General features: G+C 42.0%; 2 protein-coding genes across 5 annotated transcripts; one reads left to right on the forward strand and one right to left on the reverse strand.

Moving 5' to 3' along the window:
• Positions 1–1,077: 1,077 nt before the first annotated feature.
• LOC125902458 (oocyte zinc finger protein XlCOF7.1-like) lies at positions 1,078–7,663 on the reverse strand. Its single transcript, XM_049598800.1, has 5 exons — positions 7,241–7,663; positions 5,534–5,642; positions 5,340–5,433; positions 4,980–5,244; positions 1,078–3,241 (listed from the first exon to the last, which is right to left on the reverse strand). Exons 1-5 carry the CDS (start codon positions 7,574–7,576, stop codon positions 1,421–1,423), a joined length of 2,625 nt encoding a protein of 874 aa, XP_049454757.1. The 5' UTR covers positions 7,577–7,663; the 3' UTR covers positions 1,078–1,420.
• Positions 7,664–9,887: 2,224 nt separating this feature from the next.
• Positions 9,888–20,982, forward strand: LOC125902459 (myoneurin-like). 4 transcript variants are annotated; one of them, XM_049598803.1, is made up of 4 exons: positions 9,888–11,098; positions 14,320–14,613; positions 15,144–15,389; positions 18,853–20,982. In XM_049598803.1, exons 1-4 carry the CDS (start codon positions 10,799–10,801, stop codon positions 20,236–20,238), a joined length of 2,226 nt encoding a protein of 741 aa, XP_049454760.1. In that variant the 5' UTR covers positions 9,888–10,798; the 3' UTR covers positions 20,239–20,982. The 4 variants fall into 4 exon arrangements, with proteins under 4 accessions (XP_049454760.1, XP_049454761.1, XP_049454759.1 ...); XM_049598804.1 differs by lacking the exon at positions 9,888–11,098 and adding an exon at positions 11,379–12,118; XM_049598802.1 differs by lacking the exon at positions 9,888–11,098 and adding an exon at positions 12,183–14,140 and having other exon boundaries at positions 15,147–15,389.
• The last annotated feature ends 754 nt before the right edge of the window (positions 20,983–21,736 follow it).

Here is a 21,736-nt window from a genome sequence, read left to right on the forward strand (position 1 = left end):
GAGGCCTACACTAGTGTGCAGGCCCAGAATGACACCAGCAGATGGCGCTGTTGAACAACACAAATTATAAGAAAACATTTTCACACTGTGCCTCAGTGCAGGGGTGTCAAACTCATTTTAGTTCAGGGGTCACATACAGCTCAGTGTGATCTCAAGTGGGCCAGACCTGTAAAACCACTGCATAATAACCTATACATAACAACACCTTCATATGTTTCCCTTTTTTAAGTGTAAATAAGCCCATTCTGATGCATGTTAATTTTAGCCTGTATAGTGCCAACATATTTTCACATTTAACTGAGTAATATAAGGATGTATTTCAGCCAAATCAGAGTTGGTGATTGTTGAAACAGTGGAAAGATAAACAAAGACTTTTATTTTGTTTCTGCTGGATTAAATGAGGTGTGTTTGGTGATGATAAAATGACATATTTAAATAGAGTCTGGTGGGTATGGCAATAGCGATTTCAGGGCTGTTTCTGATTAAACAAAAAGGATATTACCCTTTAATGTGTCCCTGCAGTACACTCAAGTAGTCTTATGTAATTACTGTTTTGAAAATTTGATGTGTCATGTGCTGTCATAGTTTTTCCTCCCTACAGCTTCTCCATTATCACAGTGGTGATGCTGATCAGATGGAGTCATACTAAGTAGGTGCATCAACATTAAGTGTGCAAAGTCATCTATCACCATACATGGTGCCACCTGCTACACAGCATTAACACACGTACACACTCAAGAGCACTTTCATCGGGGGCTCAGTATCTTGCTTAAGGACACTTCGACACGTTGACTGGAGGAGCCAGGGATTGAACCGCTGCTGATCTTCCGATTGGTGGACGACTCACTCTGAATCCTGAGCCACAGACGCCCCATCATTTGGATTTTTAACAGACAAGCTTCTTTACAAATTATATTTTGACATATGACAGTAGGAAAAGCACAGATGTAAATAATACCGTGAATAATGATGGGCCGAATTCCCTTTAGTTACTTCACCTTTAAGCAGTTAATTGTGTAGAATTAGAATTATTTATCCAATATAAGTATTGCAGCTGAATAAAGACCTACATAGGAGATCTTTCCAATAAAAACACTTTATTAGCCTCATATACAGTACAAATAGAATTATTGAACATTAACAAAAGAAAACAGGCACTTAACCTCAACATGGTTTAATCTAATTTTACCTAGTTTAATTCCATGGTATACACATCAGTGAACAGGATTCAAACATATCTTGAGATCAAAGTGACACGATGTCTTAATGAAGTTTGAAAAGTTCCCAGTCTGAGTGTGCATGTTTCTCAAGTTAGATTGTTTAAATGCATCATGAAAAGTTTTCCAGTTCTGTCTGACACCCTAAACTGTATCTCTCTTCCTATTTCTGTTCTGGGCTCAAAAACTTTTCCAATGTCTTTTTAAGTGTCTTCAACGACTTGATTCTTTCTTGGTCGTCCCCTGCGCTTCCCTGAGTTGTGACCACCGCTCTGGCTGCTGTACCTCTTTTTCTGTCTTTCTACTGGATCAAAATCAGAGTCACTGTCTGCATTATTGGCCTTTCTTTTTGATCTACTTGTGCTTGAAGTCACTTTGTCACTATTCTCCTCTTTCTCCTCTGTTGAGTCAAAGGACATGTCGCTTTGGGTCAGCTCGTCCTCGCTTTCTTCATCACTGCAATGTGATCTCTTTAACTTCCGTGCCTTAGCTTTGGCAGTCTTAGTGTTTAAACGCTGGCCTTGCATTTCCCCTGCCAGAACCAAGTGGCCTGCTGTATTCCTCTTAGGTCTTCCTATGGGTCTACCCGTGCTCCTGTAATTTTTAGCTTTTATCACAGCCTTACTGTTCTTCTGCACGTTCTCCTCTGTGTCCTGTTCTTCAACGTTGTCGAGCCCTGAATCTGCTACTCTCTTGTTCCCATTCTTCTGACCACCAACAGCGTCGCTTACAGTTTTGTTTATTTTACCCTTCTTCCGCTCAGGTCCAGAATTGGATGTATGGTAACGCTGGACGTGACTCTTCAAGCTCACGTTGTGAGTGAAGCATTTGTCACAATGCTGACACTTAAAAGGCTTCTCTCCTGTGTGCAGACGCATGTGGGATTTCAGATGGGTCGACTGCTTGAAGCCACGTTGGCACACTGAACACTGGAATTGTTTCAATCCCGTGTGTACGGGCATGTGCCTTCTGAGAGAAATGCGACTTGTAAATTCCATTCCACAGATGTGACATTTCAACAGTCTGTGATTCGCCAGGTGAATTCTGCGTACTTTATGTGTGGCGAATGTCTTTGAACATTCGGGACATTTATACGGTTTTTCTTGAGTTGAGTGGATCTGCTCGTGGGTGATTTTATCCCCTTTTGTCCTGAATGTAGTATGACAGTATTTGCAAGGATGTTCATAGTTTTCGTCGTGGACTCTGCTGTGAACATTTAACGCGACCTGACTAACACATCTTTTTCCACAAATATTGCAAGCATAGGGTTTAATTTTGTGCTCACACGTGTGAGGCTTACTTTTACGAAAAAACCTGCCACACTCTGCGCAGAGCCCACTGGATCTGGTGGGAAGAACAAGATGATCATCAGAATCTCCGTTTTCATCTTCGCTTTCCTTCTCAAAAAGCATGTTCGCCTCTGAATGCCAGTCCTCTGGATTCCAATCCTCCTGACATTTCAACAGTCTGTGATTCACCAGGTGGATTCTGCGGTCCGTATGTGTGGCGAATGTCTCTGAACAGTCAGGACATTTATACGGTTTTTCTTGAGTTGAGTGGATCTGTTCATGGGTGATTTTATCCAATTTTGTCTTGAATGTAGCGTGGCAGTATCTGCAAGGATGTTCATAGTTTTCGTCGTGGATTCTGCTGTGAAAATTTAACGCGACCTGAGTAACGCATCTTTTTCCACAAATATTGCAAGCATAGGGTTTAATTTTGTGCTCACATGTGTGAGGCTTACTTTTACAGAAAAACCTGCCACACTCTGCGCAGAGCCCACTGGATCTGGTGGGAAGAACAAGATGATCATCAGAATCTCCCTTTTCATCTTCGTTTTCCTCCTCAGAAAGCATGTTCACCTCTGGACGCCAGTCATCTGGATACCAATCCTCGTCTGAATCCATGGCATCTTCATAACTCGATTCCTCTGTGTCATCCATGGAATCGTCCCTCTCATCAATAACAGCGACAGTCTTGGATACGCCTGTGATAGTGCTGCGGTTGTCATCGGTTGACGCTTTCTGTGAAAGATATAATGACAAGAAAGGGTATGAGTAAAGGCCTTTGTAACTGAGTCTGGTTTTTTTTGGGGTGTGTTTTATTAATCCGTCACCTGAAACCTTACACCCTGATTCTGATGCGTTTCGTTGTTCTATTTGTTGTGAAAAATTCAAAATACATGACATAATGAAAAGACACATTTCCTCCTTGGCCTCTCTCCTCTGGAGTTACCTATCTGGTTGTAACCACTCCCTCCCTGTCTTTCATTTGGCACCGCAGCTGCATGAAGGGGCAGAGCTATCCTCCACATTCTGTGTGCAGTCCACATCCTCCTCCTCTTCATCATCATCCACCTGAATACAACTATCTGACCTGTTCAAAGTAGCTATGTAAGTTATGAAATGATTCTGTGCGCGCCGTCCCTCTGTCATGTCATGACTGTGTCCCGCCACGTCACTATCTTCACTGCTTCTTTGTCAAACGTCTCTGAAGGCTTCTGACATTAGTGAAAAACACAGAAAATCAAACCTATTCTGAAAATTTTAATAATGGACAAAAGTTTCAGATTCAGTGCGTAAACATGAGTCGTATTTATTTTTAGACATGTGACAATTTTGGACGAAAAAAAAACAGACTCAGGGCCGAATTCACAAAAGGACTGCGTGGGTTTTGCGCCCGCTAAACCAGTAAAAATGGAGCAAACAGATACCGTCTAATTCACAAAGCACTCGCAGAGGGTGAAATGCTCCACTAACTGCGCTGCCTAGCAGATTGCGTCTCGGTGCTCCGGTGTTATTTGCACGTATTTAAATGAGGTAATATGCATATATTTGTGCATATGTGCATATATATGTGTTCTTGGCGCAAAGCCAGCATTTAGAGGCCGTTTACACATTGCCGGCTATTTTCATAAACGGACATTTCATCGTCTCCGTTTTCAAAAAGATCTTCGTTTACACTTACCCGTGTGTGTATATATACACAAGAGCATGCCAAACCTGTAGGTGGCAGTGTAAGGAGAAGCTCAAGCCTTCCATGTATCCATTGTCACCATAGCAACATAGGTCACACTTTTGACACAGGCGCAAGTTCCAGCGCATACTGTGACGTCGACTGCCTAAAACTCCGTTAATCTCCGTTTATCTCAGTTTACATGCAAACGCGCAACCGGAGTTTTCCAAAATCTCCACTCTGGCCGGAGTTTTTAGAAAGACTCGTTTTCAGAGGAGAAATCTCTGTTTGCGTGTAAACGAAGGGCACAAACGAAGGAAGATGTCTCCTTTTATCAAAATCACCATGTACGTGTAAACGGCCTCTTATACTTCGTCATGTGGCTAATTGCAATCAGGGGCAAATCAGGGGCAAACTGCACTCAGCTGCCAAACTTTGTGGGCATGTTTGCGCTGGTATATCATTAGCGCAATATCCTTTGTGAATAGGATGTTAAGACGGAGCAAACTGCGGGTGCAAGTGAAGTGCAATTCAAGGTGCTATCAGCGGCCGCAGTTCGTTCTTTGTGAATTCAGCCCTCAGTGTGCAAAGGCCTTAAAAAGGCAACATCTTCAAAATCTGTACAGGATTTATTTTACAGCCAAACACACAAAGAGATGATTAATAAATTCAGAATTTGGTTCATGAAATGCAATTGATCATGTATGATAGTTAAAAATGCCCTTGAATGCATAATTCTATTCATAAGCAGATTTTACTCTTAAGATAGCAGTTAGTCTGGATGTGTGTCTTGACGTTTATTCCTACCTGTTGAGTCTCTGGAGTTAAGTCTACTTCTACGACTTCCACCAGGTGCTTCTCTTCAGCTGTTGGGACTTTAGCATTGACTTGGCTTTTCCATTGGTTTCTGTACTCACACTTAAGGCACTGTTGGTTCAAGATGATGACCACATCAAAGGTGACCTTCTCCGTCTTTACTTTAGAGCCACACAACAGACACTTGTGGCTGAACAACTGGAGGAGACGTTTTTCGTTCACAACGAACTTCCTTTTCATCTGCAGAAGTGCAGCTCTGAAGAATGGGGTAAACAAACCATTGTGAGACACAGCTTTAAAAAGCTAAGCTGGTTTAATCAAGGTACATCTGTTACAGAGGAATGAACTTACTTTTTCCTGATCATATCAATGTTTGCAACTTTTTGTATCATCTGACCGTAATCAGGATCTGGAGCATCACTTGGTGCAGGGCTTTGTTGGGCAGCTGTAAATTAAATTTAAAGCTCATTATTCACATTAAAAGAACAATTTAAGTGAATCCACACTTTATTTGTAATAACACATAAAAAAATATAGTTTCTTACCTTCTGAAGTATGCTCTGATTGTGATTCTTCAGAACAGGGAGGTGGTGGACTATCACATTTTTCTTGTTGATTGCATTGAGAATCAACTTCTGGGGGTTCTTCAAGCTCCTACACAGAGTAACAAAAGGAAAAGCTTGTAGTTGTAGCATAGACTGTCACAAAGGTTACATACAACACACCAAAAGTTCTGTTTGGTCAGAGTTTCTATTATAAACACCTTACAGAACTACATGTCTGTTTGTTTTTTAACATGAAAATAAAGATTATGGTTCACATTAATGTTGAATGGCTCAATACGCATACACGTTATTATCTCTACAACAAGGACGTGGCAAGTGCGCATTATTGTCAGCACTATAAGGCAAGGTCTTTTAAGGCACATTGGACACCGGTCAGTATAAACATTTCAACTGGAGCAATGAAATGTGCAGATGTGAGTCACTTTCATATCCTGCCACTCAAAGTTGCATATAACACTCCTGCTATGACTCCTAATACCCGTTTCTGGTGTGATACATCAGTTATTTGCGTTAAGGAAATGTGGGAATACCTACAGCAATGATACTCATCTTACAGCCCGGGAGCCAAATCTGGCTTGTGATAGGGCGCTCGGTGGGCTGCTGATGATTTTGTAATTCACAAGTAAAATAAATGACTGATTCACACTGGGATTTTATATTAAAAAAAACATAAAATGCATCAAATTAGAGCTTATTTGTTAAAAAAAAGTGCCAGGGGAGGATCCCCCAGACTGCCCGACAAAGGTCCAGGTAAATCCTAAAAACGCCCCTGCGAACACCTGACCTGTGCAGTGCTGTTACGGCTGAATTTGCCTCTTAACAAAGATGGGGGAGGACAGCAAACGTCTAAAGGTTAAAAACTGGCACTTCCTTTATTACATATTAAGGATGAATGACATCAGATTTTTGCCAATATGCAGATATGTAACAACTCATTTGACCGATCTCGATGTCGATATATCCAATTTTTTCCCTACTTTATTTTAGTGATCATCAGGTCTCTTCTGTAGTGGAATTAATATCATATTATGCATGCATACTCTAATCATGACGGGCCACCAGCAGATGCAGACAAGAAATACAATACTTTACAATGTATGTAATATTCATTTATTGTGCAAACTTAAAAAAAAAAAGCATCTTGGCTGATTCAGATAGTTCATTTTAAAGCTGACATCAGCCGATATCAATGACGTCCTGATACTATCATGTATCCCTATTATAAATATTATTATTGTCTGTTTATTAACAGGGCCCTGGCCCCCTGACATTATTAAGGAAACGTGGGCCCATGCTAAGCAAATTGGGTGTCCCTGCGCTACAGTTTAATACACCTAACACACCTGCGTATTTCTTATGCATCTCTTTAACACTGGGTTTGTTAGTGTGTAACGTCAATCAATAGAGTAATAAACACCAAACTGTCAGTGCAAAACAACATTTACTGTACTTGACTATTACGTATGTGCTGTGGCTCTGACCTACCTGTTAATGGTTAATTTAAATGATGTGTGCGTGATACGATGAATGAGTTCTTTCCACTCAGCAGGATGTGTGTATCAAAACCAACAACCCAGAGAAACAACATGGTGCAGTCTGTGGCATGTTAGAGACTTAGTGACTTGTGTATGTTAGTGTACTTAAAGTAGTTAAAGTAAGCAGAAGCACCTCATACTGTGTCCTCACCTGTTTCACTTCAGGTTCTGCTGGTTCCGACTTGACACACAGTGATGGGAGAGCACCGGGCTTCAGCTGGACCGCCCCGCTTTGAGTCTGGTTTATAAAACAGTCCTCAGTGAAATGGTGTCTGCAGATGGTGATATCAGTCCAGGACGATTCTTTCAGCCGCTGACCGTTGACTTCCAGAATGAACTGGACCCACTCCAGCCTCCTCTCTGGATCCTCCGGTAACTTGAACCGTTGCGCACCGCGACGCCACGAGTCACAGCCGTCGACGGAGCACATGTTGAAACTAACTTTTGTTGCTACAGCTTTATATTTCCTACAAGTGAGCTGCAACATGGAGCTCCTCGGTGGGCTGCTCCTCAGTGCTAACAACAGTAACAAGCTAGCAGGTCGTGGCTGTGGCGGTAACACACCGAATGGGCGGGGCTATGTGGCTGGGGTCGCTTGGTTTGTTGTAAGGCGTGTCCCGGCTTTAAAAAGGATAACTTCGGTATTTTTCAACCTGGGCCCTATTTCCCCATGTGTATGTGTGCGTATGGTTCATAGGTACAACTCCTTTTAAAACTGGTTTAGTTTTGAGGGAGGCGAATGCAACCGGGAGCCGCGAAACGAGCTAAAACGGTAGATATGGGGGCAAATGCGTCCCGTATAAGTTTGCGCATTAAAATCGCTTCCTCTGGGTTGTGACATCATCTCGCGAGAGCTTTGCTTGTTGCTCTGTTGAAGAAAACAGAGGAGGCATGGGCGCTGATTTACAAGCACAACTTTTCCCCACAGAAATGTTATATTTGGAACAACTGTAGTATTTTGTACAAAAATAAGTCACTATTTTATGATAAATGGTTCAACCACGGTATTCTTTTAGTGAATCAGTTATTTTTTAGTAGAGGACTTCTATACAACTACTCTGAATTTCTCGCCCGGTACAATATACCTGTAACTCTAAAAGGATTTTCAATAGTTTTTGATGCAATCCCATCTGGGGCCTGTATCACGAAGCAAGAGCAACCTTTCCTGGGTTACCCAGACCTATCCTGGGTTGACTAACCCTAACAACGGCAATCAGGATAATTGGTATCATGACGCTGGATATCAACTCGGTAACTCAACCCAGAGTTGCTTTATCAAGAGCCGTGAACGCGCACGCAGCGGACCAATCACAATCATGAGAGAAGCGCCGCGTCACTGAGCGTCACTGAGCGTCCTCACAGAGCGCCGTATGTGAGGGGAAAAAAGTATTTCTCATGTGAGGATCAGAGATTAATTCTACTAAAATATGAGGAGGAGAAAAGCAACATTAGAGAAAAGGCCAACACCGTGGCAGCTGCAGGACGAGGAAACATGCGTGGCAACGCATAACGGGATGAATAATGTTTAGTTTTAGTTTAGATTAGTTTATTTGCACATAATGTTAAAAACAGACAGTATAACATTTACAAGATTAAAAAAAGAAAAGTGCCGGAGAGGTTAGAAGCCACTAAAAGCTTATCAAAGAAATTCCCCTGTCAAAACATCAATGAAATCACATAATAGAGAAGAAAAAGAAACGGGTCAGGAAAGAAGAAATAGAGGAGGAGAGAGGGAAAAATCAAGACAAAACAAGGTAGCAAATAAAATGATGTGTAGGTTAAATTACTCATCACTGGTTCAAGTAGCTACAGTACTTGTACCTGTACATCTGACACTGATCACACCCTTAAATCCCATGAAATCAATGCTGTGCAGATGAATTGCGTGTATTACAATTATCGTCTAACATCATTGCGTCTGATAAACTGGTCTTCTTTGTCATAACGTTATATATGCTACAATAAAGCTTAAAGCTGACGCCACAATTAAATCATATCAACACCAAACTGATAGTCTGAATAAAATCATCCTGATATTGAGCTGTGTTAGAAATTAACAGCTGCGCAGAAATATACCTAGTGTCCTTCTTTAAAAAACAAAAAGGAAAATCCCTCAAACACCATGAAGTGTAGACATGATAGGCTACTTTCCACATTTCCAGCAGCAAAGCTGTCAGTTAGGCCCATTATCTTTGACAGGGATCATTTCCTCCAACAAAACAAAATGTTGGCACTAATTAATGGTGCTATTACGTGTCCGCAAATGGTCAGTTTCTTTCTTATGAAGGGGTGGGATGAAAGTTCCACTTCTTTCCACTCCTTTTTGAACAATCTTTTCATTGTCTGTTGTTGTTGCTTTCTTTTCTTTTTCATGTTCAAAATAAACTTTCAAATCAAAATCAATCAAATGAATTAAACTTCCCGTCATGACTGGGCTGCATTTCTGTCAGCGGAGTCATTTATTTCCGAACAGCTGATTGGCCAGTGGGTGGTGCTTTTTATAGGATCAGATTCAACCCTGAACTTACCCTGCTCCGGAGCAGGATAGCCGCTCAGAGTAAGTTACCATGGTGATCTACCCCGATAAGAACTGAACCGGCTTCGTGAGACCGAAAGCCCAGGGTTAACCCTGAAGTTACCGCGCTAAGACATTAACCCTGCTTCGTGATACAGGCCCCTGGTTTTTGTATGTTGTTTAAGAATGTTGACCACTCTCCACCCCTGTCATTGTCACCCCCTGATCCATTAGAAACTTCACTGGGTAAAGTTTGCTTTTCTCTTAATAGAAGTAGCCTATAAATTCTAAAATAAGAGCCTTGTTTCAGGAGGAATTGATTTCGGTGCCGACAGCAACATTTTACTGGAGCAGTTCTGTGAGTAATATCAACTGGAATAAAGCCTGGTCTTTATCACAGAAGTTTCTTCTAACTAATAAGGTAGAGGAAGTTTCATTTAAGCTGATCCACAGATTCAATCCAGTCAAACACTTTTTACAAAAATTGAAGAATGACATTGATGTAAAATGCTCTTCCTGAAACATGCTCTCATTTATTTTGGTGAATTCACTTGTGAACTGTGGAATGAGATTAATAAATTCATAATTACTAGTATTTTCCCAGATTTTGTCTTATACTATACAGACGTTTTATTTGGCCGTTGTGATTACAGAAGTAAAGATGAGAACGCTTTCTTTCTTATTAATCTAATTCTACTGTTGGCTAAGTTTCACATACACAAGTGTAAATTCACAAACAAAAACCAAATTTCTCTGTGTTTATAAAAGAAATGGAACAGGATATATCAACGATCTCCCCATCACAGAACAAAAAAAAGCTATCAAAACCTTTAATATATGCTCTACTTATAAAATGTTTACGTGAACTGACTCCCATACTCTCCCACCCTTTTTTCTCCTCTCTTTTTTTCGTTTTCTTCACCTCTCATGTCTTTCTTGTTTACTTCTGATTGTAAGTGATTTGTTTTATATCTGTCATTTTTGTCTGTTCAGCGCACCTTCGTGTTATGTTGTGTTCAAGGTTGCACCAGCATACTTGTGTTGTTTTTATACGTATCTGTATGTGCCGGCAATTTTCAATAAAGTTTGAAGGAAAAAAAGACAACAGATGAGCCATGCTGTCTTAGCGCCGCTCAGAGTGGCGTTGCTTGTCCCTGAGTACAGCTGAGAGTTTTACTGCATCGATTGAAAACAATGGTTCGTGTTTGTGCTTATCCGAATTGCAACAACAGGATGTCGCGCAACACCCCGTACAGCTTTCATAGGCTGCCTTTGTCAGACAGCGAGATGCTGAAGTTGTGGCTAGTTGTGCTACAAATGGATGCTAAGACTCCTGTCCAGACACTGCGCCTTGCAGATCACCGGGTCTGCAGTGCTCACTTCTCCCAAGATGACTACTGCCAGCCGAAGAAGAGAAGACATCCAATCCCGAAACACCTCTTCCTCAAGAAAACAGCTGTCCCACGAGTAGAGAGAGCTACAGACACAGTGAAGGTAATGTTATATAAACAATGGTCGAAACGGTTAGTATGCTATTTACAGAGATAGCACCTGCGATCTGAACCGGCCAGTGGCGAAAAAAAGTACTTTAAATGCGCAAACTTATACGGGACGCATTTGCCCCCATATCTACCGTTTTTGCTCGTTTCACGGCTGCATCAGCATCCTTCAATACTGAACCAATTTTAAAACGAGTTGTACCTATGAATCATACGCACACATACACATGGGGAAATAGGGCCCAGGTTGAAAAATATCGAAGTTATCCTTTATAAGTTTAGCAACTCTCGAGTCCACGACAAGCAGATAGATACCATTCTTTCGACTGTGCTTGCAGTAACAAGGGAGAGACGGGCAGAGCTCGTCCACCGCTAATTAGCTTAGCTCATATGTCGGGAGTCAATGGGAAGCATTAGCCTGCCTCTGCCTACAGTCATCAGATAAACTCTTCAGCAACTCTAAACGGTCCTGTGTGCTTGTTGTGACTCGCTTTACCGCGTTATGTTACGTTAACTATTTTTAGACTAAGATTAGCACTTTATGAAATTGTCGAAAGAAATACATACGAAACTTAACCTCAGGGGGCGCATGCGCGCCAGTAAACAGCTGCGGAAGAAAGAAGGAGAAGAAGAAGAAGAGCTCATGCAGTAGATCAGTGAAGGAGTTTGCAGGACACTGACACTTTTTTTGAAAGAGCTATTTATAAATCAGAATTTTACAAAGATGCCTCGTACGTGTGCTGTACGGGGTTGCTACAATAAGCAGAAGACATGGTCAAATCTTATTTTTCACGCAATTCCAACTAGAAATCCGGAGCGGATGAAACAATGGCTAGGTGCTCTGAACGTGGATCCCAACACACCACAGGAAGCAGTCAAGAAGATGCTAGTTTGCTCAGAGCATTTTTCACGGGACTACTACTACGAAAAACTGGAATTCAGAACCCAAACAATGAGACTTTTCTTGAAGGACACGGCCATCCCATCACTCAGTGTCACACAGACAGTAAACGAAGTAAGTACTTGTGTTTTGTTTTCCCGTTGTAACGCTTAGCACGGTATATTATCTTGCGCCAGACAAGTGTTACATGCTGAGCCGTGTGTGTGTGTGTGTAGGTGATGTAGGAGGTATGAGACGTTAGTGCGCTGGGTGTGGTGTGTGACGTCAGACAGATGCGCCCAGGAAGAACGCGAGCCATGTGCTACGTTGTTTACATCCAGCAGCCACAGCGAAGAAGCCTACGCAGTTCTGTATGCTGTTTTTGCGTTATTTTCCTCTATGTAAAAGTCGGACACTGATGAGAGAGGCAGTGCATCATTCTTGCAGTGCTGGAAATAAAGTGCCGTTCTTCAACGCAGACGAAGTCTCGTTGTTTATGTGTTGTTGCCACAACGAGCTAACACAAGCTAAAGGAGCTAGTGGTCTTCGGAGGTCCCTTTACTATGGCTCGGGGGTCTGCCAGCTTGGCGCTGGTAACACAAGATAAATAGGACGGCCATTGTACTGTATTTACTGTCTAAAAAACGAGTCACAACAAGCACACAGGACCGTTTAGAGTTGCTGAAAGTGATAGTAAATTCGCCTATTGCCGTAATCCCTATAGTCATATGAGTAGGTACATTACAAAAATTACAACCTTTCACAAACCATGATTTACAATAACACTCTGTAAACTTTTCTCAAACTTTCTGGTGCGTCCAGCTGACGATACCGCAAATGCAAGGCTGCAAGCAACAGCCACGGCACTGTCTCAGGTGCGCTCCACAGAGCGTTTTGGAGTCATTTGATTAGTTTTGAGGGAGAGAGAGGGCCGTACCGTTCACCTCCATTTTGTGCACTGACAATTAAAGGGATACGCCAACATTTTTTTTTGTTTGCGTGTCTTGCCTCTCTCTCGAGTCCACGACAAGCAGATAGATACCATTCTTTCGACTGTGCGTGCAGTAACAAGGGAGAGACGGGCAGAGCTCGCCCACCTCTAATTAGCTTAGCTCAAATACTGGGAGTCAATGGGAAGCGTTAGCCTGCCTCTGCCTACAGTCATCAGATAAACTCTTCAAGGGACAGTTCAACATTTTGGCAAATTCGCCTATTGCCGTAATCCCTATAGTTATATGGGTAGGTACACTACCTTTAATTATCAGTGCCATTATTATTATCAGTTGTTCTGAGATCAGTGGGGCAGAGCTGCCTGCTGCTCAGCGCACAAAATGGAGATGAACAGTATGGCCCCCTCTCTCCCTCAAAACTAATCAAATACACCATCAGAGTTGTTTTGAAGCCAAATGCACAACCGGAACTACATTCCAGACATACAGTGATTTCAAACAGCGTATGTTTAAAGGAATACTCAGACGATTTGGGAGTTATGCCCTTTCTCTATCAATATGTCCAATGGCTGGGTCTCAGCGGTTAGCATTGCGGCTTAGCTTAGCGAACACAATTGAAGTCTATAGGGGGTCAGGAGCCTGTGTAAAAGCGAACAAATAAACGTTACAGAAACCCTGAAGCTGGCATTTCTACACGTGCATTTAAAATAAACATGCTTAAACATTAATTCGAAAAACGGGAGTCCTTTTAGTCGTTTTAGAAGAAGTTTGATACACAGAACTATAGTGTGTTTACGTCCTGCGTGGAGGGATACACCAGCGAGCAACAGCTGCAGCTGGCTCTGGGACAGGAACGCTAGGTCACTTGGTAAAAGCAAACAAAGAGACGACACGGACGATCATGCCTCGAAAATGTAGAATTGCAACTTGCAAAAACATTCAAGGCAAACCTACAGGGACTCCTGTGATGTTTCACCGGTTTCCAGCTCGCAACCCAGAGCAATTTCGAAAATGGCTCGTTGCTGTACAAATGGACCCCAACACACCTCAAAAAGACCTGCCACGACTGCTAATTTGCTTGGAGCACTTTGTGAGGGAGGACTACATTAAAAAAACAGAGCAAACCGGTACAAGGTTTTTTCTGAAAGATACAGCCGTCCCATCTGTCGGTAGACAGAGAGGACAAAGGGAAACACCTGAGGCTGTGGTAAGTAAGGTACTCTAATTATATTATAAAGTGCTTTTGTTGCTGCGCCTGGAGTTCAGCTGATTAGCGATAAGTTTATGTACAAGGTATGGTGCTGTAGGGTGCTCTGAACCCCAGTTTTAGAGGACTGTATGCAGCTTTTGTTTAACTCCAAGCTTTTACTTTTGTCATTCACTTAGCGGTCAACTGCTGCATCCAGGACGTGCTCCGTGGTCAGATGTGATTCATGGCGTCGCAGCGCACTACTGTTTAAGTTACCGGAAGATCCAGAGAGGAGGCTGGAGTGGGTTCAGTTGATTTTGGAAGTCAACGGGCAGCGACTGAAAGAGTCATCCTGGACTGATATCACCATTTGTAATGAACACTTTACCGGTGACTCTTTTGAAGACACGGGCCAGCTAAAGCTCAGTGCTGTCCCAACACTGTGTGTCAAGTCAGAGCCCGATGAATCCCCGGTGAGCCCACAGAATGAGGTGAGTCTGTCAGACAGCTGTAGCATGTTTTCCTGTCCCTGTCCTACATTTTTAACAAAACAGCAGAGCACACATTTCAAATAAATCCAGGAGAACTCCAGGCTACATATGTATTGTTTGTCATGCTTATCACGAACATATAAGTGTATTTTATGTTTAGATGCCACTGTGTTATAGGCTACAGGGTTAACTTAGATGCCACATAGCGTCTGCCACAAGACCTCATTTCAATGTAACATAACGTTAAGCAGCAATTGACTTGCATACTAACCTTATGAGTTTGCTAACTGTACGGTGTATGACATTAGCACAGCTAGCTAACAATAGCAAGCTCATGTGGTTAGTAGACAAGTTATTTGCCGCTTAATACAACAGTTATGGTTTGTCGAGATATTAAGGTTGTGTTGTTTATCTTGGTGGAAGTCGTGTGGCTTATTGACACCACAACATGCAGATGTATCCTGATGGTAATCTCTGGCGTAGGTCTGGGTGATATAACGACTATGTACTATATTTCGATATATTTTCAGCAGATTAAAGGGAAGTATATTGTGAATGAAAGCTGCCTCCTCCAGTTGTTCCGCCGCAAGTGCCCGTCGTGTGGCTTTAAACTTCTGATGGAGAAGGTCACCTCTGGGGTGCTCATCACCTTCACCCAAACTTGCCTGAAGTGTGACTACAAAAACCAGTGGAAGAACCTTGTCAATTACGCTCTTCCTACAGCTGTGGATCAACACCCGACAGGAGGCACAGAAGAAACTCCAGAGATCAAACAGGTAGAACTTGAATTGTAAGACACACAACAACACATCGAGACCCTCTGAATGTAGTATAATGACCTACTCTATTTTATGAAACTCCAGAGCGGGCAAGATCATTCTTTTTTGTTAAGGTTTGCAATCCCTCTGATCAATACAGAAAGGCCGATTTTTTCACAACAAATCCGATTTAAATCAACCCCCCCCCTTTAAAATCAATTTGCAGATGACAAAGAAATTGTTCAAAACAACTTTTAAGACTTAGCATGTACCTGGAGTCCAAAGCTTTCAGCATGTGAATAAACCCCGGCTTTTCCACGGTATATATGAGCACCATATCTCTGCCAAGACGGTAGGTTGTTTTTTTGCCGTGGTGCTGGGGCTGCCACGCTCTTTTTCATTTTGTAGGGAGCAACACCTCTCCCACTCGGCAGCATGCCTCTGTTTGAGGTGCTGCTGTAAATTGGTAGTACTGCTACCTTTGGTAGCAACAGCCTTCAAACACACTTTGCAGCAGGATGCTGTTGTTCTGTGTCTGACGCCACAAAACCAAACCAATTCCAAATAACTGAAGACACAGTTCTTCCCCACTCGCTGCCATGTTGTTTGTCTATCAAGCGCACACGGGGGAGGGGTGAGCCCACTCTGAACTACGGGAGCCCAGCGGGGAGCGTCAGTGACGGATGTTAAAGAGAAACTCGATTTTCATTAAAACAAATCGACCTAAACTACAAATTCGAATTAATTGATAAAATGGATTTATCGCCCAGCCCTAGGCAGGGTTATATTATGATAAAGTATTATGTAGTATTTTGTAAACTGCCCTCATGCTTTGGTTGTTATGATTATGGCTGCGGCACAGTAGTTCATTATGGGTGTAACACGACCTACATTCAGGGATTGTGCTGGCTGAGCAACATAACTTCCTCACACTGGTGCGCTATCCAGGTTGAGGTTAGGCAGCTGGAGTCAAGGACTACCATCACTGCACAAATGCCTGTAATTTGTGCTGTTTACAGTTGTTCCAATCGATCAAATTTGGAAAATTAAAAGGTCACTTTAGTCCCAAAAATAGTGGGAGAGGTTAAAAAAAACTAACTGAGAAAAAGCAGCAGAAGTGGATCAAAAACCTCCATTTTCAGTCTGGAGGAGTGGAGTCGACTCCTCCAACTAATGTCGGATGTTAATGTTAAAGCGTTGTGTTTAATTTCTCCACATTTCCAGCCATGGCAGATTTTTTTCCCCATACTTTTTCAGCCTCCCTAGTCTTCATTTCACCAGACATCTGGCAATGGTGAACCTAGTAATGTTATCCTGACAGCGATGCATCTGTGCACAGAGTTGAAGTATGAAGGACAGTTATACTTAAGCACATTTACTTACCCAGCCAAAAACAAGATGGCAGTCATTTCGGTCGAGGATCCAACCACACACAAATGAGTTAAAGTCCACTAGACTCTTTCATTGGCTTTCTGTGCAACATAAGATTAGGAGGTCTGGAGGACAAGGTAATGTGTAATGGCGGTCCTTCCCACATTGGGCAAGTCAGTCAAGTTTTGGAAGAAATTTGCTTTTCTTTTGTTTGTATGGATCATATCCAACAAGAGCGTCACTTTTTGGGTGATAGCTGCTGCCTGCAGGTTGATCCGTCCCTTTTATGTAGGCATATTCCTCAATTTCCAGTATATAGATTTATCATTTCCTGCCCTGCATCTGAATTTCACGCGTCATAATAGTCACATTACTGCAAACAAGTTATTGAAGCTACTGTGCTCTAACCTTCTGCAGTGTATTACCGCATCCGTCATATCTGATAGAAGCACAGCGGGTTCAAATCCTGTGTGGCTTAATGATGTTTTCTTGGCTAATGTTAACAGAAGCAGTAAAGAGTTTTCACAGTACATCTGGAGCTTCATAGATTCAACAAAAAATAGGAACATCACAGCCCGGCAGAGCAGTTGCAGACGTGCTCACAGCCAGTGGCCGTCGGAGCTCGTTCTTTTGAAAGGAGTAATGAGGAATAAATGCATAATGTAAAGTGTCACATCATCTCTCCTTTGGGTAGTGTCTCTGTGGAGAGCTTCCCTAAACTGGTGGCTTCTGGACTTTTAGTACGAAAAAGCAGCAAAAAGCATGCACATCCACAAACAAAATTGTGCAGGTGCTGAGCTCAAAAATGTGGAAAGCCGAGCAGGTAAGAGTGAAATGACAACATTTAGAGCTACCGCTCTTCATCAGGTCATACAGAACAATGGGTGACGCCATCTTTAAATAGGTAAGTGGTCACATGATCAATAATATAGAGATAAACACACTCGACTATATACCAGCACATACACCTAGTGAGTGTAGAGACATAAATAGCACGCAACGTGGTACACAATTGTAAAAATATAAAGACACTTGAAGCAGTCTGAGTGCAAAAACATCAGGTAGGACCGTCATATAGCATCAAACATGCTAAAAGAAGCGCCTCTTACAATAAATGGAAATAAATGCACATCAATGAGTGGCCTTGCTTACATTGGCAAGACCTCCAGACCTCTGAAGAATAGAATCCCAGAGCACGGAAGTACCATCAGAAATCATGATCAGAAAAGTCCAGTTGCCTGTCATTTTAATTTGATGAACCATCCTGTCGCTTCTCTTACCTACATGGGCACTGAGCATGTTCAACCTCCACAGCGAGGGCGGGACATTAACAATCTGCTTCTGAAACGGGAACTGTTTTGAATATACACTCTGAACACTATGTCACCCAAAGGCCTTAATGAACAATGTGACATTAGACCCTTTCTCTAAACTGTTATAACTCTGCTGGTCTGCATGTATTTCTGTTTTTGCTGTATACTTACACTGATACTTGTACTGCTGTGCCCTGGCTGCTCATTGATGTCCATTTATTTCCATTTATTGTAAGAGGCGCCTCTTTTAGCATGTTTGATGCTATATGACGGTCCTACCTGATGTTTTTGCACTCAGACTGCTTCAAGTGTCTTTATATTTTTACAATTGTGTACCATGTTGCATCTTCATGGTATTTATGTCTCTACACTCACTAGGTGTATGTGTTGGTATATAGTCGAGTGTGTATATCGCTATATTATTGTTGTTTTCTACACTTTGTATAATTAATGTGGAAGTGGCATCAGCTGTTTTTGATCATGTGACCACTTACCTATTTAAAGATGACGTCTCCCATTGTTCTGTATGACCTGATGAAGAGCGGTAGTTCAAAACGTCGTCATTTCACTCTGTAAATAAATTGCACTGAAGAGGAGCCCTGCAGTGTGCGAGCCTTTCTTTACCTGCTCGGCTTCTGGACTTTTCTCGTATAGTTTTCAGCTCAATTAGAATAAAAAAAAAATCAATTTTTTCCTCTAGCTGCCTCTTTTTTTGTAATGTGGCTGTAATATTCTGTGCTGTATAAACTTGAAAAAGTCGTGCTAGGTTGTCATTCTTGTCATTGTATTGTTTACAGGAAATGCCAACAGGCGACAACCCCAGCAGCACAGTGTTCTCTGAAGTTGTTACTTTTAGTGATGAAGAAAGTGATCCGTCAGATGAAGGAGAGGAAGGTGATGACGGTGGGGTGAATTCCGACGGGGATTGGAATCCAACCGAGGATATTTTGCTGGCGGAAGAGCTCACAAAGCATTCTGAAGAGGAAAGTGAAGATGAAGATGAAGACCAAAGCGGAGAGGAGGAAGAGTTTGATTCCCCAGGTGGCCTCAAAATTAAAGAGCTCTGCACAGAATGTGGAAGTTTCTTCAATATTCTGAAGGCTCACACTTGTGAGCACAAAATAAAGCCCTTTTCCTGCAATATCTGCGGCAAAAGATGTGTTACCGAGACGTCTCTGAAAAATCATAGCAAAATCCATGATGAAACCTATGAGCATCCTTGCAAATACTGCCACGTTACCTTCAAAACGAGGGTGGACAAACTTAAACATGAGCAGATCCATCAAGATTGCAAAGAACCCTATAAATGTCCAGACTGTCCAAAGACATTTGCCAGCAGTAAAGTACGCAGAGCCCACCTGGCGAATCACAGAAGGGCCCCGAAGGAGTACAAATGTGGAGTTTGTGGGATTGAATTTAAGGATGTTCATCATCTGCGGAGACATTCTATCGTGCACACGGAATTGAAACCCTACAAGTGCACAGTGTGCCACCGTGGCTTCAACCAGTCGAGCCACCTGAAATCTCACATGCGTCTGCACACAGGGGAGAGGCCTTTTAAGTGTAAGCATTGTGACAAAAGCTTCAATCACAACGTGAGCTTGAAGAGTCACGTCCAGCGTTACCACTCATCGACTTCTGGACATGAACAGAAGAAGGTTAAGATGGAAGAAGGGACCAGCGACACTGGCGATGCAGAGGACAGTGGGATTAAGAAAGGCACAGACTCTGAGTTTGACAATGCAGAAGAAGATGCAGGAGGGGAGGTGCAGAAGGAGGTAACAGAAGTGCGCAAAAGTAAAAAGAGGACCACAGGCAGACCCAGAGGAAGGCCAAAGAGGGACGCAGCAGGCAACTTGATTCCGGCAGGGGAAACAGGAGGCTCACGTTCAAACACTAAGACTGCAAAATCAAAGGCGCAAAAGTTAAAGAAAACAGGTTCCAGCGATGAGGAAAGTGAAGACGAGCAATCAGACAGTGACATATCCTATGACTCACCAGAAGAGGAGAAGGAGGAGACAGTAAAGAAGAGCACAGGGAAATCAAGAGGAAGACCAAAAAATGACAGTGACTCTGATTTTGATCTAGAAGAAGTAACAAAGAAAAAGAGGTACAGCAGCCAGAGCAGCGGTAAGACCTCAGGGAAACGTAGGGGAAGGCCAAAGAAAAATCCAGAGGTCTGAAAATGCTGAAAACACACAGAGCTGAATAATTTGTTTTGGGAAAAAAGAAAGAAGCTGCAGAAAACTGGACTGATACCTCTCAAAGATATGGTAAAACAATTTGGAATATGAGAAACAAAACGTTCACACAGGCCAATGTCTTTCTGAGGCCCTGCCTACACATACACAGATATTTTTAAAAGCTGATATTTCCCCCCTCTGTTTTAAAAAGAATCTGTCCACACAACTTTTATTGTACAAAATATCTTCATACACACTAGAAAACAAAAGCAACTCCAGATGCTCATTGGTGTTAGCCTTCTCCCACATTCTCCTGTTGTTGCAAATGCAGTAATATTAACAGGCTAATGTTAAATTTTTCAAAACTCTGACTGGAGATCTCATCACCATTTAGTCCCTTTCAACATAAGGATAAAGGAGCTCACTTAAAAATACGAGTAATGCTCTTGACAATTGAAAGTTTTCTTTCCACTCGTCATCAACAACTGTCCCACTGTCTGCTGGTTTGCAACTTTATACTGCAGCTGTTGAGGTGGACCACATCATATTGGCCACCACATATACCTCTGTTCATCCGTAAAGTGGTGAAGCAGTACTTTTGCAAGTGTGAAGTAGTCATTGGACCAAGCAGTGCTAACAGAACATAAACTAACATGTTCATTACACAAAGCAGCAGTGGGTATGCACAGTTTGAATAGTGCACAACCCACTCTTCTTCTGAGGCTCAGTCGCCCCCACAGTCGTTTTAGTGACCTATAACTCTGTTCACATGTGGACGAGAGGCCAAAACATAGAGGAAAATATACATGTTCAAAAATATCTGTGTATTTGTTGACAGGGCCTGAATTAAATCATCTTCTACTGTGCAGTATTGGAGGGTCAGTTAGTGAATCATTTGGAAAATCAGATATTTGTATTGAGTTTGAGTGCATTATAAAAAAAAAAGTGACTATCAGTGTACCATAAGGTAATTGAATTAGGTCACTAGATGTCGGGAAAATGGTATAACCGTTGTGAAATATGTATTATATTCATGTATTATAAGAATAATGTAAGTTTCAAACTAAAAAAACATTTATACTGAGGTCAGGGCACTGTGGCACAGCCATTGTTTCTTTTGTCTTTACTTATTCACTATAAAGCTACATCATTATGTAACTTCAGTGATTTATTAGTCTGCAGAAGAATCAAAAAGTGTTCAGATAGCATTTCATTGTTACATGTTTTGTTAGAAAAAATCAGTATTCCACAATTTTACCTGTCGGGTAATAGATCTTGATCAATGATAGTCCTTTCACACAATGCCTTTGAATTTATAGAAAAATATAACAGTTGGATAATTTTACCTGATTGTAAGTTTTGGAGTGTTGAAATGTTGGCTTACCTCTTGAGCCTAAGCTTCAGTGATAATCAGTGTGGGCTCAGAGAGCAAGGACAGTGCCAATGGTTTTGTGTTGTTTAGCCCATCAGCTACAAATTGTTAACATTGCTGCTGAGC

This window comes from Epinephelus fuscoguttatus, linkage group LG15, assembly GCF_011397635.1.
Source record: "Epinephelus fuscoguttatus linkage group LG15, E.fuscoguttatus.final_Chr_v1".
NCBI classification, from domain to species: Eukaryota; Metazoa; Chordata; class Actinopteri; order Perciformes; family Serranidae; genus Epinephelus; species Epinephelus fuscoguttatus.

Excerpts from the sequence above, each read along its gene's own strand:
- LOC125902458 (XM_049598800.1), bottom strand. The coding sequence starts at position 7,576 with ATGTTGCAGCTCACTTGTAGGAAATATAAAGCTGTAGCAACAAAAGTT. Across the intron at positions 5,643-7,240 it reads CAGAACCTGAAGTGAAACAG|GAGCTTGAAGAACCCCCAGA; the intron begins GTGAGGACACAG and ends TACTCTGTGTAG. Across the intron at positions 5,245-5,339 it reads ATTGATATGATCAGGAAAAA|AGCTGCACTTCTGCAGATGA; the intron begins GTAAGTTCATTC and ends CCCATTCTTCAG.
- LOC125902459 (XM_049598801.1), top strand. The coding sequence starts at position 13,835 with ATGCCTCGAAAATGTAGAATTGCAACTTGCAAAAACATTCAAGGCAAA. Across the intron at positions 14,141-14,319 it reads GGGAAACACCTGAGGCTGTG|CGGTCAACTGCTGCATCCAG; the intron begins GTAAGTAAGGTA and ends TCATTCACTTAG. Across the intron at positions 14,614-15,143 it reads CGGTGAGCCCACAGAATGAG|CAGATTAAAGGGAAGTATAT; the intron begins GTGAGTCTGTCA and ends ATATATTTTCAG.